This window comes from Sapajus apella, unplaced genomic scaffold (assembly GCF_009761245.1).
Source record: "Sapajus apella isolate SASKATOON/1434 unplaced genomic scaffold, GSC_monkey_1.0 scaffold10, whole genome shotgun sequence".
Lineage (NCBI taxonomy): Eukaryota > Metazoa > Chordata > Mammalia > Primates > Cebidae > Sapajus > Sapajus apella.
This window is the reverse complement of record NW_022436950.1, coordinates 37,764,388-37,781,431: the sequence shown is the minus strand read 5'-3', so window position 1 is coordinate 37,781,431 and position 17,044 is coordinate 37,764,388. Positions and strand designations below refer to the sequence as shown.

General features: G+C 37.3%; 1 protein-coding gene and 1 non-coding gene across 2 annotated transcripts in view; both read right to left on the bottom strand.

Annotated features, from left to right (window-relative positions):
• LOC116551942 (C2 calcium-dependent domain-containing protein 6-like) overlaps nucleotides 1-17,044 on the bottom strand; it is a 94,875-nt gene that overhangs the window by 66,087 nt on the left and 11,744 nt on the right. Inside the window, exons 2-4 of the mRNA XM_032278657.1 lie at nucleotides 2,884-2,970; nucleotides 1,543-1,594; nucleotides 48-193 (exon numbers count right to left, since the gene is read on the bottom strand). Coding sequence (XP_032134548.1) covers nucleotides 48-193; nucleotides 1,543-1,594; nucleotides 2,884-2,970 — 285 coding nt within the window. The remainder of the gene's footprint in view (nucleotides 1-47; nucleotides 194-1,542; nucleotides 1,595-2,883; nucleotides 2,971-17,044) is intronic.
• Nucleotides 14,933-15,039, bottom strand: LOC116552095. The gene has a single exon (XR_004269212.1). It is a non-coding gene; the product is annotated as a U6 spliceosomal RNA (small nuclear RNA).

Sequence of the window (17,044 nt, the reverse complement as noted above, 5' to 3'; positions counted from 1 at the left end):
GAACTATAAGGAGAAATTCTAATATCTAGAAGAGATATTAACATTACCTGTACAGAAAAATACTTTACTTCATCAAATGTAATTGCAGTGTTCTTCTCACTGTCGTCGGATAGCAAGCGACACATTTTTGTACATTTCACAACTTCATTTACAGAGATGCAAATAAATAAATAATCATAGTGTTGAACAACAACTGAAAATAGAATGCTATTTAGGAAATAAGTTTTGTTGCAATTGAACAATAATACATTATGAAATTAATACATTCAATTATTCAGATCAAAACTTAAGAATTAATCATGTGGCCATAAAAGGTAATTGTAGAGTACATTAAACAATAGAAAAAAAGTCTTCTAAAATAGAATTTTTGCCCATCACTGGTGGACACAATATAAGTAAAAGAAGGTTGATTCTTTCTTACATCCCTTATATTTTTAACCTCACATTTCCAACAAAATTCCTTTGCAAATTTTTCTATATGTTAATTTCAAGGTGACTAAATATATGCAATATATAGTTGAAATTTTTCCTAAGCATAATTATGTAGAAATTCAAAATATTTAAAAATATATCAGAATAACTTATTTTTAATTTGGGGATAAAAAGTGCTCTAATTCACTTGTCTATAGTTCTTTTATACTATATTGGTTTGTATTGTATCTTTCATAGAATGGTATGGAGTAATACAATTTTGTTTTCATGATTTAAATATTTTCAAAAATCTCTTTATACAGAATTATTTTCCAAAATTCTCTTTACATAAAAAAGAAACATCAAATCTCCATAAGACTGGTTTTATGCCATGATAAATCTAAAAATAAGCACTCAGCTTATTTAAAAGCACCAATATAAAATAAAGCCTTTTAAAAATATTTAAAGGAAGCACATATTACTTACAAATAAGTTAGCATTATCATATGAGAAGATATAATTTTTTTCCTGTAACTTATATGGTGATTTAGGTGGCCAAAAAACTTCTGTTACTCCCACATCAAAAGTGGACTTTATTGCCCCTGCCATTAAATCTGGGCTGGCTCTATGATTACATTAACCAACAACATGTAACGGAACATGACTAGGGTTGGAACTAGTAAGCCAGAAAGGCACCCACCTAGGGCACAAAACTTAAGGGGACACCAAAAACTAGTAATCAAGATAAATAATATATTACTGTGATATATTTTTGAATCAAAATTAACACAGGAGGAAAAAAACATGATAGGACTCGGAAAGAGAGAGAGATCCAATCATTTCAGCATTCCAGCCAAGTCTAGTCTTCCATGCATCCCCACTAAAGCAACCAGATATATAAATGGGCCATTTCAGATATTCCAGCCCTTTTGAACTGTCAGACAACTATAGCCAAGCTGTTATATCATCAGGCAGAAGTACCAACTAATGAATACACAGTAGTTGTATTATCAATAAAATGATAATAAAATGGTTACTGTGTTAAGCCACTAAGTTTTGGAATGGTTTATAATGCAGCAATGAAACAGTGAGATATAATTTCCATGATTCTTAAATCAGAAGAAAGGATACTCTTAGGTGTAAAATGTCTGCAATTCTTTATATGAATACCCAGGCAGCCAACCTACAACAATCAAAACAAAAACACAATGAATGCATTTAAAGCGTCAACTGTTCTTCCACCTTATACTGAACTCTATTTTTAAAAAGTGAAGCTTCACTTTGTTGGTTTTTGTCATTTGAAATGTTGTTTCTCATTAAAAATATCTAGTTAATAGAAATCATCAGAAAACAGAAACACAGAAGAAAAATGGGCAGGCCACATTCAAAGTAAACCGAAAATAAACAAGAATACAAATCCAAATAATAATTCATTATTAACATAAATCTGATCATCACTCTTCAAATTGTTTTTATTTGATATTAGTTGAGAACTGATAAAATGTAGCATCCTACATGTAAAATTAAGAAATATGCCTTATTTCAGACAAACTTTTATCCAGTATCCTAAGACCATTTTATTCATTCAACAATGATTCATTGGTTATAACTTGCCAGGGGCCACAAAATATTCATTCTCTTGTACAAAGTTTTTCTAAATGTTAAAGAAAATTGTATCATGTGCTTAACTAAAAAATCAAATATGAAATAAATGCAGGAACATTTGAATCCTAATATGAGAATTAGCCAGATATATTTAGCCATCTTTAGTCTTTAAAACCAAGTAAAAATAACAGAAATATTACATTAAACATTGTATATGATAGGAGGTAGCAAAGAGGGACAAGAAAAAATCTTATTTCATACCTAGTTACCACTGTAATCATGTTCAGAAAATAAAGATAACTGTAAATGAATGCCATGATATTTGACAGATCTACATGCATGTAGATTCTTATGTCTTGCTCTGTAGTTTGAAAATAGAGTAACAGATTTTTCTGGTTCTTAGCCTAGATATTGGGTCGTGTGTGTGTGTGAAAGAGAAAGAGTGCTTGCTTTTGTTTCTAGGAGGTTTTTTGGATGTGGGAGGGGCACAGGTCAATTTTCAAACTTTAGCATGATCAACAAATAAATATAATCACTTTAAAAGCTCAGTAAAATTGCTGATTCCCAGGCCCCTCTCTCAGAGATTCTAAGTTAACAGACCTTAGGTGGAGCCTCAAGTTAATGTTTTATAAAAACCATCCCAGGTAATTCTGATGTAACTAGATTTGGGAATTCCTAATATAGAAAATATTATTTCTGTGAATCAGGATGTTTTCTATCATTTCAGTGATTGTTGCAATGTTTTCTGATTCATAAAAATGAAAAATTCATAAATACGTTATCAAAGAGAACCATTTTCTGCATATACTTTTTGATTATCAAATAATAAATAACTTATATAGGTTTTTGAGGGCTACTCATACATACCACATCACCAAATGGTACCAAATTTGGCGTCTCCTGTGTTGTTTCTGGTTCTTCAGTATCAGATCCTTGAAGAGTTTTTCTCAGCATCTACAATGTAGATAAACTAAGATTTAGGAAGAGAAAGAAGAATATAACTAGGTGAAACATTAATTCAACTCAACTACTGTATGAGTCTCTAGTAAGTATCAGATCTCCTCGGTAGTGGGGTATTAATATGATTAAAAAAAACTCATCCCTACCCTCAATAAGTTAGCAGAGAAATAAAAATGTACACAAATATAAAATAGAGGGAATCATGAAAGATGAAGAAACTACGCAGTTTTTCAGTTTGTTAAAACATTGAATATTTAGTAGGGTATCTTGAGAAGCTTATAAGGAGAATTCCAGTTGGCCCCAGTATAGGAGATACCTTGAATCTGAATCTCTACTCAAATATATATATATATATATATGTGTGTGTGTGTGTGTGTGTATGTGTGTGTATATATATATACACACACATACACACACACGCACATGCACACACACATACACACATATATATGTATACATGCACACACACACACACATACACTATGGGGACAGGGCAAGGAAACAGGAATCTTAAGAGACTCTGGAAAAGAATAGAGAAGAGTAGGAAACACAAAGGAAGCACAGACAAAATCATCCTGAGAAAGAGAAAGTTCAACACTGAGCACAAAAATTCTGACCACAGGTCTAGGAGTTGGTAGTTCACCAGCAATGGCCACGAAGAAAGGACCTGAAAAAGAAGGACCAGAAGTAGTTTGTCATGATGAGCACTGCTTCTGGGGTGAAGGCATCAGAGAAGAAGACATATCCCTGCAAACATGGCAGGGAAAAGAAAGAAGGATGTAAGGGGGAAAATTAAGCATACCAGAAAAACAGAAGAAGAGAACAACAGGTTATGGCTCTCCTCTCCCCTTACCTCCCATCAATTACAATTTCATCCATTTAAAGAAACTGTACTTCAATACACTGAAAGAAGAGGGTACACATAAACCATGACCAAGAAATGACTACCAATAAGGAAAATCAGACCAACTCCTTTAAAATACAAGGAGAAAATGGGGAGAAATCTTCAGATGACAAAAATTCTTCCTCCAAAATAACAGCAAAACAGAAGTAAAAAACATTAGATTTCAAACTGAATTACGTATCTTCAAACAAGCATTTGGAGATTTTTTAAGCCTACAATCAATTCATTCATTTATTCAACAACTAAAACAGAAGCTGACCAAAGAGAAGAAAGAAAAAATGAAATAAGTGTTGATCAACTCAGGAAAGAATTTTTTTTATAAAGACAAACCATCCCAGAAATAAATACTAAATTACAAAGTGCCCAATGTAGCATCGATTCAAATAAAAGCTTTATAAGGGGCATTGAAGAAGACAAGAGAAGCCAGTGAAGAAAATGATAATGAGATAGAGAAAGAAGAATAAAGGGTCAGAGAAAAATGGGTGAATTAGAAGGCAGGAAAATGAAAAATCCTCAAAGAAGAAAAACAAAACAATGAAGGAGAAATTAGTGTTTAAAGTTATAATCCAAGAAAAATTTAAGGAATAAGAGAAAAATCAGTATGTGGATAGGACTCACTATGTGTCTAGAAAAACTGGCTCATAATGATCAACTCCAAGATATGTCCTAATAAAATTATTAGGCTTTATAATACACCTTTCCTACAGAAAAATGACCAAATTATCCATAAAGATAAAAAAGAATACTAGCATCATATTTCTCAAGAGCAACATGCAAAACAATGCAACTGTAGAGCTGTATTTTTATAAAGTTCAAGGCAAGAAAAGTCAAGCTAAGGATTTTTATCCAACCAAGTCTATTTTTATCCAACAAAGTAACAACATTCAAGAATCAAGGCTATTTTAAAGATACATGAAACAGGCATTCTAATAACACTTTACTCTTGAGCCCCTCCCAAGAAATCTACCAAAAGATGAGCTTCAACCAAACCAAAAGATAGTGGGGAAAACTTCAGCATAAGACTTATGGAGAAGACAGGCACAGTGGCTCACGCCAGTAATCCCAACACTTTGGGAGGCCAAGGTGGGTATACCACTTGAGGTCAGAAGTTCGAGACCAGCTTGGCCAACATGGCAAAATCCCATCTCTTCTAAAAATATAAAAATTAGCTGGGCATGGTACACCTGTAATCCCAGCTACTTGAGAGACTGAGGCAGGAGAATTGCTTGAACCTGAAAAGTGGAGATTGTAGTGAGCCAAGATCACACCACTGCACTCCAGCCTGGGCAATGAAGTGAGACACTGTCTAAAAAAAAAAAAAAAATACTTAGGGAGAGAAGTTAATATATTTAATTGCAGAGTTAAGACTAAAGTAAGGGAGAAGATATGGGTGTGTGATGGTTAATATTGAGTGTCAACTTGATTGGATCGAAGGATGCAAAGTATTGCTCCTGGGTATGTTCCTGAGGGTGTTGTCAAAGGAGATTGACATTTGAGTCAGTGGACTGGGAGAGACAGACCTACCCTCAATCTGGGTGGATACCATTTAATTAGCTGCCAGTAGGGCTAGGATAAAAGTAGGCAGAAGAATGTGGAAAGAATAGGCTGGCTAAGTCTCCTGGCCTCCATCTTTCTCCCAGGCTGATGCTTCCTGCCCTTGAACATTGGACTCCAAGTTCCTTAGCTTCTGGACTCTTGGACCTACACCAGTGGTTTGCCAGGAGCTCTCGAGTCTTCAGCCACAGACTGAAGGCTGTACTACTTTTGAGGTTTTGGGACAGACTGGCTTCCTTGCTCCTCTGCTTGCAGATGGCCTATTGTGAGACTTCGCCTTGTGATCGTGTGAGTCAGTACTCCTTAATAAACTCCCTTTCACATATACATCTATCCTATCAGTCCTGTCCTTCTTGAGAACCCTGACTAATGCAGGGTGGAAAGAGTATGCAAATATTACATTTCTTTTTGATGAAGAAGAAAGAATGCAACTTTTGAAAAATGGAAGAAGGAAGAGAAAAAGGGAAAACTATTTAATAGAATAGATTACAGCTTGATATGTATAGTAATAGGTAAAGGATTCCAATTAAAATTGGCAAACACAAGACTAAAAGATTAAGAAAAATGAGAACTAGAAAAGGTATTAATACAAAAGGCACAAGAAAAGGTATAAATACAAAGATGACCACTGGAACAAAAATACAAACTTTGCTAAACACCAAAATAATTTTTTAAGGAGCAAAAAAGATAAACAAGCGATGAAAAAGACACAGTTTAAGTATAACAGAATACATTGAGACCAAACATATTAGTCACATCAATAAATATAAACATAACACATCTATTACAGGAAAAATATGCTAAAATCATCTCAATAAAGCAAAACCCAAACCTATGCTTGATACATAGGGTGACTAACTATCCCAGTTTGCCCAAGATAGAGGGATTTCCTGGGACTCTGGACTTTCAAAACAGGCCCAGACAAACCAGGTTGGTTGATCACTCTATTAAATACAAGACAAGAAATGAGACAGTGATTCAGAAAAGCTAACATCAGGGGATAGGTAAATATATACTAAGTAAAGAGAAAACAGTTGAGAAGCAGACAACTGGACTCTGATGGTAGAGTAGAATTCAGGTCAAAGGCCACTGCAAGAGACAAATGAAAACACTTTTTAATCCTAAGAGACATATTCTGCAATAAAGATGTAAGAGCTATAACTTTACCCTTAGGATATACCTCCAGCAAATGAAAATATAAATCACAAAATTTTTCATTGTAGTATTATTTGCAATTGCAAAATATTGCAAACCTCCTTCTGAAAGGCCCAAAATAGAAGACTTGTTGAAAAAAACTATAGTATATCCTTACTATATAGAGTTGCATATATAGAGTATATGCAACCATAAAAATAAAATAATGAGGAAGATTACTATGAAATAATAGTGATTTATAGGATATATCGATAAATGGAAAAAGCAAAGAGCAATATTTTGCCAGAAGGCAGAAGAGATAATAAAGATTACATGTATCTGAAAAATGTGGGAAGAATAGACCAGAAACTGGTTGCCGAAAGAGATGGAGTTGGCAGGTGGCGAGGGGGCAGTGTAGAGAAGAGGGTGAAAGATGGAGTGACAGTTCCTTGACTGTATCTTTTATACAGTATTAACTTTTAAAAGTATACTAATGTTCTATATACAAAAAATAAAATTAAATCAACAAGGGTGGGGAAAACTCTGAAACTGAATATAAATAGGAATAAATTAGCTCAAGTGGATTTCATGTGAATAACAACACCAAGACCACATTGAAGGAAAAAAATAAAAGAATGCAAAACTTTTTAACTCTTCTTAGTAAATTTGATTCTTATAGTATATGGATATAGAAATTCTGAAACTATCTTATATATATTGTAGGACTGAGCAATGTATGAATGTACTGATGTTACTGGGAGCCAGGGTTTGTACTTTGGAAAAGGGAAATACAAATACTAAAAAGAGGAAGACAGGCTGGGCACAGTGGCTCATTCCTGTAATCCCTGCACTTTGAGAGGCCAAGGCGAGAGGATTGCTGGAGCCCAGGAGATTGAGACCAGCGTGGGCAACATAGCAAGACCCCATCTCTATGAAATAATTTTTTTTTTAATTAGCCAGGAGTGGTGGCTCATTCCTGTAGTCCCAGCTACTCAGGAGGCAGAGGTGGGAGGATTGCTTGCACCCAGGAGGTTGAGGCTCAGTGAGCTGTGATTATGCCACATACTACTGCACTGCAGCTTGGTGACAGAAGGAGATCCTGTCTTTAAAAAAAAAAAAAAAAAGAGTAAGGCAAGAAAGAGCCCTGTAGAATTGATTGGACTGAAGTCATGAGTCCACACAAGTCTCTCTGCTGAAAAGTCCTAGAAGCAATAACACCTCAGTAGCAATAAGCACACTTAGCACCCCATATGTTAGGTTTCTAAATACCATTATCCATTAAAAGAAATTTAATAAATTCAAGGCTGGAAAAGGGAATGTATAAATGAGGAGAGAACACCTTTTGTGGCCAGAAAGAAAGGATGTGTTCAAGATAATGTCCAAAAGCCATAGAAGCCACCAAAAAATGTGGACTGCTGGCAAATTCTGGGACACTGCAAATATCAAAATAACTAAGGAAAATAATGTATTATAACCTACTGAACCCACAAATATATACTAATAATGGGCAAAAAAAAAAAGAATAAAGAACTCTTCCTTTTAATAGATTGCCAGCTGGGAAAAGTGAAAGGAGTGGCAAGTTGAAAATGTACCATTTTGCACCATCATAGTAAGATGTTTTGAGAACAATCACCAATACAACCAAATCTAGGGGGATGAGTTTTATGGGGATAAAAGTATTTATACTGTCTTGAATCTCTCTACAGACTGCTTATTAGATGTAAGGGGACAATAGTAGCTTATACATCTTGGATGGCTAATCAAAATTATCATCATGTGCCTGGTGCAGTGGCTCAAGTCTGTAATTCCAGCACTTTGGGAGGCCAAGGCAGGAGGATAACTTGAGGCCAGGAGTTTGAGATCAGCCTAGGCAACATAGCGAAACCTCACCTCCACAAAAAATTTTTAGAACTTAGCCAGACATAGCGGCATGTGCCTGTAATTCCAGCTACTCAGGAGGCTGAGGCAGGAAGGTCACTTGTGCCCAGGAGATCAAGGCTGCAGTGAGCTATGACAGTGCCACTGCACTTTAACTTGGGTGACAGAACGGGACCCTGCTCAAATAAATAAATAAATAAATAACATCATCAATATAACCTCACATGAAAAGTCTTTACGGTAAATGGCAAAGTTCTATTTCTTGGTCAAGTGGTGATTACAAAAGGATTTTCCTTATATTTCAATGAAAAAAATTTAGTTTGTATGATTTTCTCTATGTGTTTTATTTTATCATATAAAGTTAAAATAATAATAAATGTTAACATGAGAAAAATCAGGGAAATGTGAATACTAGATTGGGTAATATTAACGAATTATTCCTAAATTAGGGTAGTTATGGCAATATTATGGTTATGCTTTTTAGAAAAACAACCATTATAATTTAGAGATATACACTAAAAGATTTATGCATGAAATAATATAATATCTGAGTTTGCTTGAAAATAATCTGAGATGGGAGGGGTAGGGATACAGGTAAAACAAGATTAATCATAAATTGATAATTGTTGAATTAATAAGTGGGTATTTATATTCATTGAACCATTCTATTTGTATACATTTTTAACTCTTCCATAATAAAACCTTAGAATAGGTCAGATATACACATCTCATCACAAAATTAAATGGCTGAATGAAAATAAACATCAAAGTCCTTCATGATCCGTCATCTGCTTACCCCTAACTCTGTATATTGACATTCCTCTTCCCACGTGTCCTTTGTTTCAGCCACCCTGAATCAAGAAGAGTTTGCTAAATGCTGTTTTTATAACTTTCCACCTTCTAAGATTAGGTCAGGTTCCCTGGGAAGCAGACTTTGAGATGAAGATTTTAATGCAGGAAGTTCATTAGGGAGAGCTCTAGGGATCACTTCTTACAGAGGAGTGAAGAAGCAGAACTGGGCAGAGGGAGAAGTTCAAGAGCAATGCAATCTCAAGAAAGACCTCAGCCAATCCTACAGGAAGCTCTGGAGCTCAGATAGCCCTTCAAAGCTGCCACAAATTGAAGAGTCTGGTTCTTTGAATATAGCCTGTCTTACAGAAAAGAGTGTGATCTCAAGGAACATAGCTCTCTTTAAACAACGACGAGTCCTGAAGAAAGACTTAATCTGAGAGCTATCAGCTGCCAGCACTCCCAATATTTAGGGGAATGAGTACTTCGGTCCAGGAAGACAGGGTCACAGGAGATCTGGGTGGTACCCTCTGCCATCCACTACATAGCGCCCCTTCAGTCACTCGTATCCATTTGTTGCACATAATAAATTCTGGGAGCAACTCCTCCAGGACTTTTTTCCCCTGGGAAAACTTAAAAGAGGAAGGTTAATAGAATGAACTATTAACCTTCTGTTAATAGTTAATAGAATGGACTATTATCCTCCTTTGTTGCACAGGTCACTTGGTTTAATGTGATTTTATGAAGGATCCTGTGTAAATGGAACAAATGTTCTTATCCTCTGCTGCTGCATCTGGCTTCATAGCCATTACTAATGTTCTTTATCCCCTTCCTCCTCCATCCATGCTACATTCCCCTCACCCTCTGCTAGCAGTTCTGCTAGTCTAATGGTTTACCTGGTGAAGAGACACAGACTCTCATCCTTAAGGAGTCTGAGCTCCCGGTTACCTTGGTCAAGCATGATTCCTACACTTGTCCATTTACTACCAAAAGTGGGCAAGGGACTGGGCACAGCGGCTCACGCCTGTAATCCCAGCATTTTGGGAGGCCAAAGTGGGTGGAACACATGAGGTCAGAAGCTCAAGACCAGCCTGGCCAACATGGTGAAAATACAAAAATCAGCCGGCCATGGTGGCATGCGCCCGTTGTCCCAGCTACTCAGGAGGCTGAGGCAGGAGAATCGCTTGAACCAGGGAGGTGGAGGTTGCAGTTAGTCAAGATCATGCCACTATACTCCAGCCTGGGTGACAAGAGTGAGACTTCATCTCAAAAAAAAAAAAAAGAAAAGAAAAAAAGTGGGCAAGGGAATTCCAAGAGATTCCCAGTGGATCACCTGATAGCTCTCTCCTCCTGAAAATCAGAATGATGACTCCTGTCTTTGTCTGCTTGTTTCCTGGCAAAAGATGCCCAAAGTGACCTACAAGACGCTATCACCTGAAGTTTTATTTATTTTTTTTCCAAGAGTTTTGCTGAGTTCCGGGACAAGAGCATTTTCCTCCTGTAAACCAGGACTTTGAAGCTAGAAGCTAATCAGAAGTAAGAGTTGCAAGAACCAGAAACACAAATTCCCCAAAAGTGGGTTCCTGAGAATGATGATAAGCAGGACCACTTCTACATTTTTTTTTTTTTTTGAGACAGAGTCTGGCTCTGTCGCCCAGGCTGGAGTGTAGAGGTGCCATCTGAGCTCACTGCAGTCTCTACCCTCTCCCACCTCCTGCCTCCAGGGTTCAAGCAATTCTCGTGCCTCAGCCTCCCGAGTAGCTGGGAATACAGGCACCCACCACCAGGCCCAGTTAACTTCATCTTTTTTTTGTGGGGGAGGGTTGCCTTTTCATCTTGAATTGCCTGGAAAAGTGGAACACACAAATTACCTAGTCTTTACATTTAATGAAAGGAGTGATTATAAAAATTTCGGAGGGCAATTTTTTTTTATTGTACTTTAAGTTCTGGGGTACATGTGCACATCTTGCAGGATTGTTGCATATATACACACATGCCATAGTGGTTTGCTGTCTCCATCCCTCTGTCAACTACATCAGGCATTTCTCCCAATGTTACCCCTCCTCAACATCCCCATGCTCCACTGTCCCTCCCCTAGCCTCCCACCACACAACAGACCCCAGTGTGTGATGTTACCCCCTGTGCCCATGTGTTATCATTGTTCAACATATGCCTATGAGTGGAACATGCAGTGTTTGATTTTCTGTTCTTGTGTCAGTTTTCTGAGAAAGATGGTTGCCAGATTCATGCATATCCCTATAAAGGACATGAACTCATTGATTTTTATGGCTGCATAGTATTCCATGGTGTATATGTGCCATATTTTCTTTGTCCAGTCTATCATTGATGGGCATTTGGGTTGGTTCCAGGTCTTTGCTATTGTAAACAGTGCCACAATGAACATACATGTGCATGTGTCTTTATAATAGAATGATTTATAACCATTTGGGTATATACCCAGTAATGGGATTGCTGGGTCAAATGGAATTTCTATTTCTAGATCCTTGAGGAATCACCACACTGTCTTCCACAATGGTTGAACTAATTTACACTCCTACCAACGTGTAAAAGTGTTCCTATTTCTCCACATCCTCAACAGCATCTGTTGTCTCCAGATTTTTTAATGATCACTATTCTAACTGGTGTGAGGTGGTATCTCAATGTGGTTTTGATTTGCATTTCTCTAATGACCAGTGATGATGAGCATTTTTTCATGTTTCTTGGCCTCATAAATGTCTTCTTTTGAAAAGTGTCTGTTCACGTCTTTTGCCCACTTTTGAATGGGTTTGTTTTTTCTTGTAAATCTGATATAGTTCTTTGCAGATTCTGGATATTAGCCCTTTGTCAGACAGGTAGATTGCAAAATTTTTTTCACATCTTGTTGGTTGCCAGTTCACTCTGATGATTGTTTCTTTTGCTGTGCAGAAACTCAAGTTTAATTAGATACTACTTGTCTATTTTGGCTTCTGTTGCCATTGCTTTTGGTGTTTTAGTCATGAAGTCCTTGCCTACACCTATGTCCTGAATGGTTTTGCCTAGTTTTTCTTCTAGGGTTTTTATGGTATCAGGTCTTATGTTTAAATCTTTAATCCATCTGGAGTTAATTTTAGTGTAAGGTGTAAGGAAGGGGTTCAGTTTCAGCTTTCTGCACATGGCTAGCCAGTTTTCCCAACACCATTTATTAAACAGGGATTCCTTTCCCCTTTGCTTGTTTTTGTCAGATTTGTCAAAGATCACATGGTTGTAGATGTACGGTGCTACTTCTGAGGCCTCTGTTCTGTTCCATTGGTCTATATTTCTGTTTTGATACCAGTAGCATGCTGTTTTGATTACTGTAGCCTTATAGTATAGTTTAAAGTCAGGTAGCATGATGCCTTCTTTTTTTTTTTTTTTTTTTTTTCCTTATGGTTGTCTTGGCCATGTGGGCTCTCTTTTGGTTCCATATGAACTTTAAGGTGTTTTTTTCCAGTTCTGTGAAGGTCAATGGTAGCTTGATGGGGATAGCATTGAATCTGTAAATTACTTTAGGCAGTATGGACATTTTCACCATATTGATTCTTCCTAACCATAAGCATGGAATGTTTTTCAATCTGTTTGTGTCCACTCTTATTTCCTTGAGCAGTGGTTTGTAGTTCTCCTTGAAAAGGTCCTTCACATCCTTTGTTGCTTGTATTCCTAGGTATTTTATTCTCTTTGTAGCAATTGTGAATGGGAGTTTGCTCATAATTTGGATCTCTTTAAGTCTGTTATTGGTGTATAGGAATGCTTGTGATTTCTGCACATTGATTTTGCATCCTGAGACTTTGCTAAAGTTGCTTATCAGCTTAAGGAGATTTTGGGCTGAGATGCTGGGATCTTCTAAATATACAATCATGTCATCTGCAAATAGAGATAATTTGACTTCCTCTTTTCCTAATTGAATACCTTTATTTCTTTTTCATGCCTGATTGCTCTGGCTAGAACTTCCAATACTATTTGAATAGGAGTAGTGAGAGAGGACAGCCTTGTCTAGTGCCAGATTTCAAAGGGAATGCTTCCAGGTTTTGCCTGTTCAGTATGATATTGGCTGTGGGTTTGTTGTAAATAACTTTTATTATTTTGAGATACATTCCATTGATACCTAGTTTATTGAGAGTTTTTAGCATAAAGGGCTGTTGAATTTTTTCGAAGGCCTTCTCTGCATCTATTGAGATGATCATGTGGTTTTTATCTTTGATTCTGTTTATGTGATGGATTACGTTTCTAGATTTTCGTATGTGGACCAGCCTTGAATCCCCAGGATGAAGCCTACTTGATCATGATGGATAAGCTTTTTGATGTGCTGTTGCAATTTGTTTGCCAGTATTATTGAAGATTTTTGCATCGATGTTCATCAATTGCCATGAAGTTTTCTTTTTTTGTTGTGTCTCTGCCAGGTTTTGGTATCAGGATGATGTTGGTCTCATAAAATGAGTTAGGGAGGATTCCCACTTTTTGTATTGTTTGGAATAGTTTCAGAAGGAATGGTACCAGCTCCTCTTTGTACGTCAAGTAGATTTTGGCTGTAAACCCATCTGGACCTGGACTTTTTTTGGTTAGTAGGTTATTAATTGCTGCCTCAACTTCTGATATTGTATTGGTCTACTCAGGGATTCAACTTCTTCCTGGTTTAGTCTTGGGAGGGTGTAAATGTTCAGGAATTTATCCATTTCTTCCAGGCTTACTAATTTATATGCATAGAGTTGTTTGCAGTAATCTCTGATGGTAGTTTATATTTCTGTGGAATCAGTGGTGATATCTCCTTTATTGTTTTCTATTGCATCTATTTGATTCTTCTCTCTTTTCTTTTTTATTAATCTGGCTAGTGGTCTATTTTGTTGATCTTTTCAAAAAACCAGCTCCTGGATTTATTGATTTTTTAAAGGATTTTTTTTGTGTCTCTATCTTCTTCAGTTCTGCTCTGATCTTAGTTATTTCTTGTCTTCTGCTAGCTTTTAAATTTTTTTGATCTTGCTATTCTAGCTCTTTCAATTTTGATGATAGGATGTCGATTTTAGATCTTTCCTTGCTTCTCATGTGGGCATTTATTGCTATAAATTTTCCTGTAGACACTGCTTTAAATGTGTCCCAGAGACTCTGGTATGTTATGTACTTGTTCTCATTGGTTTTGAAGAACATCTTTATTTCTGCCTTCATTTCATTGTTTATCCAGTCATCATTCAGGAGGAAGTTGTTCAGTTTCCATATAGTTGTGTCGTTTTGGGTGAGTTTTCTTAGTCCTGAGTTCTAATTTGATTATACTGTGGTCTGAGAGACTGTTAGGGTTTCTGTTCTTTAGTATTTGCTGAGGAGCGATTTACTTCCAGTTATGTGGTCAGTTTTAGAGTAAGCATGATGTGGTGCTGAGAAGAATGTATATTCTGTGGATTTGCGGTGGAGAGTTCTGTAGATGTCTATTAGGTCCTCTTGGTCCAGATCTACGCTCAAGTCCTGGATATCCTTGTTAATTTTCTGTCTCATTGATCTGTCTAATATTGACAGTGGAGTGTTAAAGTTTCCCACTAATATTGTGTGGGAGTCTATGTCTCTTTGTAGGTTGTTAAGAACTTGCTTTATGTGTCTGGGTGCTCCTGTATTGGGTGCATATATATTTAGGATAGTTAGCTCTTTTTGTTGCATTGATCCTTTTACCATTATGTAATGCCCTTGTCTCTTTTGAAAAATATGAAACACTTCTCGAATTTGCATGTCATCCTTGTGCAAGGGCCTTGCTAATCTTCTCTGTATCGTTCCAATTTTAATATATGTGCTGCCAAGGTGAGCACTCATTTTTTTTTAAGTAGAGACAGGGTTTTGCCATATTGGCCAGGCTGGTTTCAAACTCCTGACTTCAAGTGATCCACCCACCTTGGCCTCCCAAAGTGCTGGGATTACAGGCATGAACCACCGTGCCCAGGCAGGACCATTCCTACTTCTAGCCCTTTATTCTCAGAACCATGCATTATGTCTACTGGAAACACATCATCATATAAAGGCCATTGATTCATGGTATATACTGTAGCCTAGAGGATTACATCCCATCCATGTGAGGTATCACTTCCAAGCTGCCACTTCAGCTGTGCTTTCAACAGGTCATTCATTGATCTGTTGCTCTATCATACTATCAGCTTTGAGTGCTGCTATAAGTAAGAGATCCAGTGCATGTTCACAAGACCACTGCCACACCTCCTCTGATGTACAGGTCACTTGGTCTAATGTGATTTTATGAAGGATCCTGTGTAAATGGAACGAATCCTCTTAAACTTTAAGATAGTAGTGCTGGTTACAGTCTGCAAGCAGGAGACAGATATTTATACCCAGAATGTTTATTGATTCCAATGAAGATAAATTAGTTTTACTTCATTGTAGGCAACTTGTTGCCAACTGGCTTATTGGTATCCTCAAGAGAAAATGTCACAGTGGAAGCTCAACATTGGTCTTTGTTGCTGGCAGGCTGGGCATGCAGCAGCATCAAGAGCTAGTTCAGCATTGGTGAGTGCTCACTGTTTTAGGTATATCCACATGCGTCTTCCCCAGATCTCCTTGTTCCCAATCTCTCAGTATTTTTCCTTCCAAGCCGTGACTAGCTGGCCACTGCCTGTGAGTCTGCATATTCTAATATCAGACCACTTCTCTTCCCACACAAAATGATTACTAGTTGTACCATCTGAAATTCTGCCCTTTGGGTGGATTTCTCCTTATTGCTATCTTCCTAACCCTGAGTAAGACTGTAGTGAAGCTACAATTCATTTTCAGCTGGCATCCACATACCAAGCTGAGCCATCCATGAACCAAGGTCAGTCTCTTTCCTCCTCCAACAGTTAAACACCTCGTGTGGGCATAGGTATGAGCTGAGACAGAGGTACTGGTGCAACAGTGATGGATGACATGGAGTTGGGTTTAACAAACCAACTCATGATGAGAAGTTCTGGCTTCATGGTCACTTGATGTCCCATGGTCAGGTGCTTTATCTCTACTAAGGCCTGGTGACAGGCAGTGTTTTTAAAGGTAATTTTCTGCTACAGATGGTATGGCCTTGCTCCAGAAGCCTAAGGATTTACATTGTAAATATCTTATTTGCAATAAACTCCAGATCGTATTGTTTCCCACCACCGATACCTTTAATATCATAGTCTGATGGATCACCTGTCCCAAGCAACTGGGCCATTTGGACAGTAGCCTAGACCTACTGCAATGCCCTTTCTGTTCTGGGCCCTATTCAAATTTGGTAGCCTTTTAAATTGCCTTTTTCTAGTGTATCATTTTGATTCCCTTCTGATTTCTTTTTGTGTACATTTTTTAGTTACTTTCTTAGTGATTACCATGAAGATTACAATTAACATCCTAAATTTGTACTACTCTAGTTTGAGTTCATACCAACTAAGCTTCAACAGAATAAATTTTTAAAACTCTACAGCTATATAGCTTCATCCTCCCCTTTTTCTGTTGCTGTTTTTGTTGTTTTTTTTTCTTTGAGACAGAGTCTCACTCTGTCACCCAGGCTGGAGTGCTATGGTGCAATCTCAACTCTGCAATCTCCACCTCCTGGGTTCAAGAGATTTTCCTGCCCCAGCCTCCCGAGAGCTGGGGTTACAGGTGTGCACTACCACGCCCAGCTAATTATTTGTATTTTTAGTAGAGATGGGGTTTCACCATGTTGGCCAGGCTGGTATTGAACTCCTGACCTCAAGTGATCCCCCTGCCTTGGCCTCCCAAAGTGCTGGGATTACAGGCATGAGCCACTGTACCTGGCCCTCCTCTTTTGTTGCAATCACAAATTACATCTTTTAA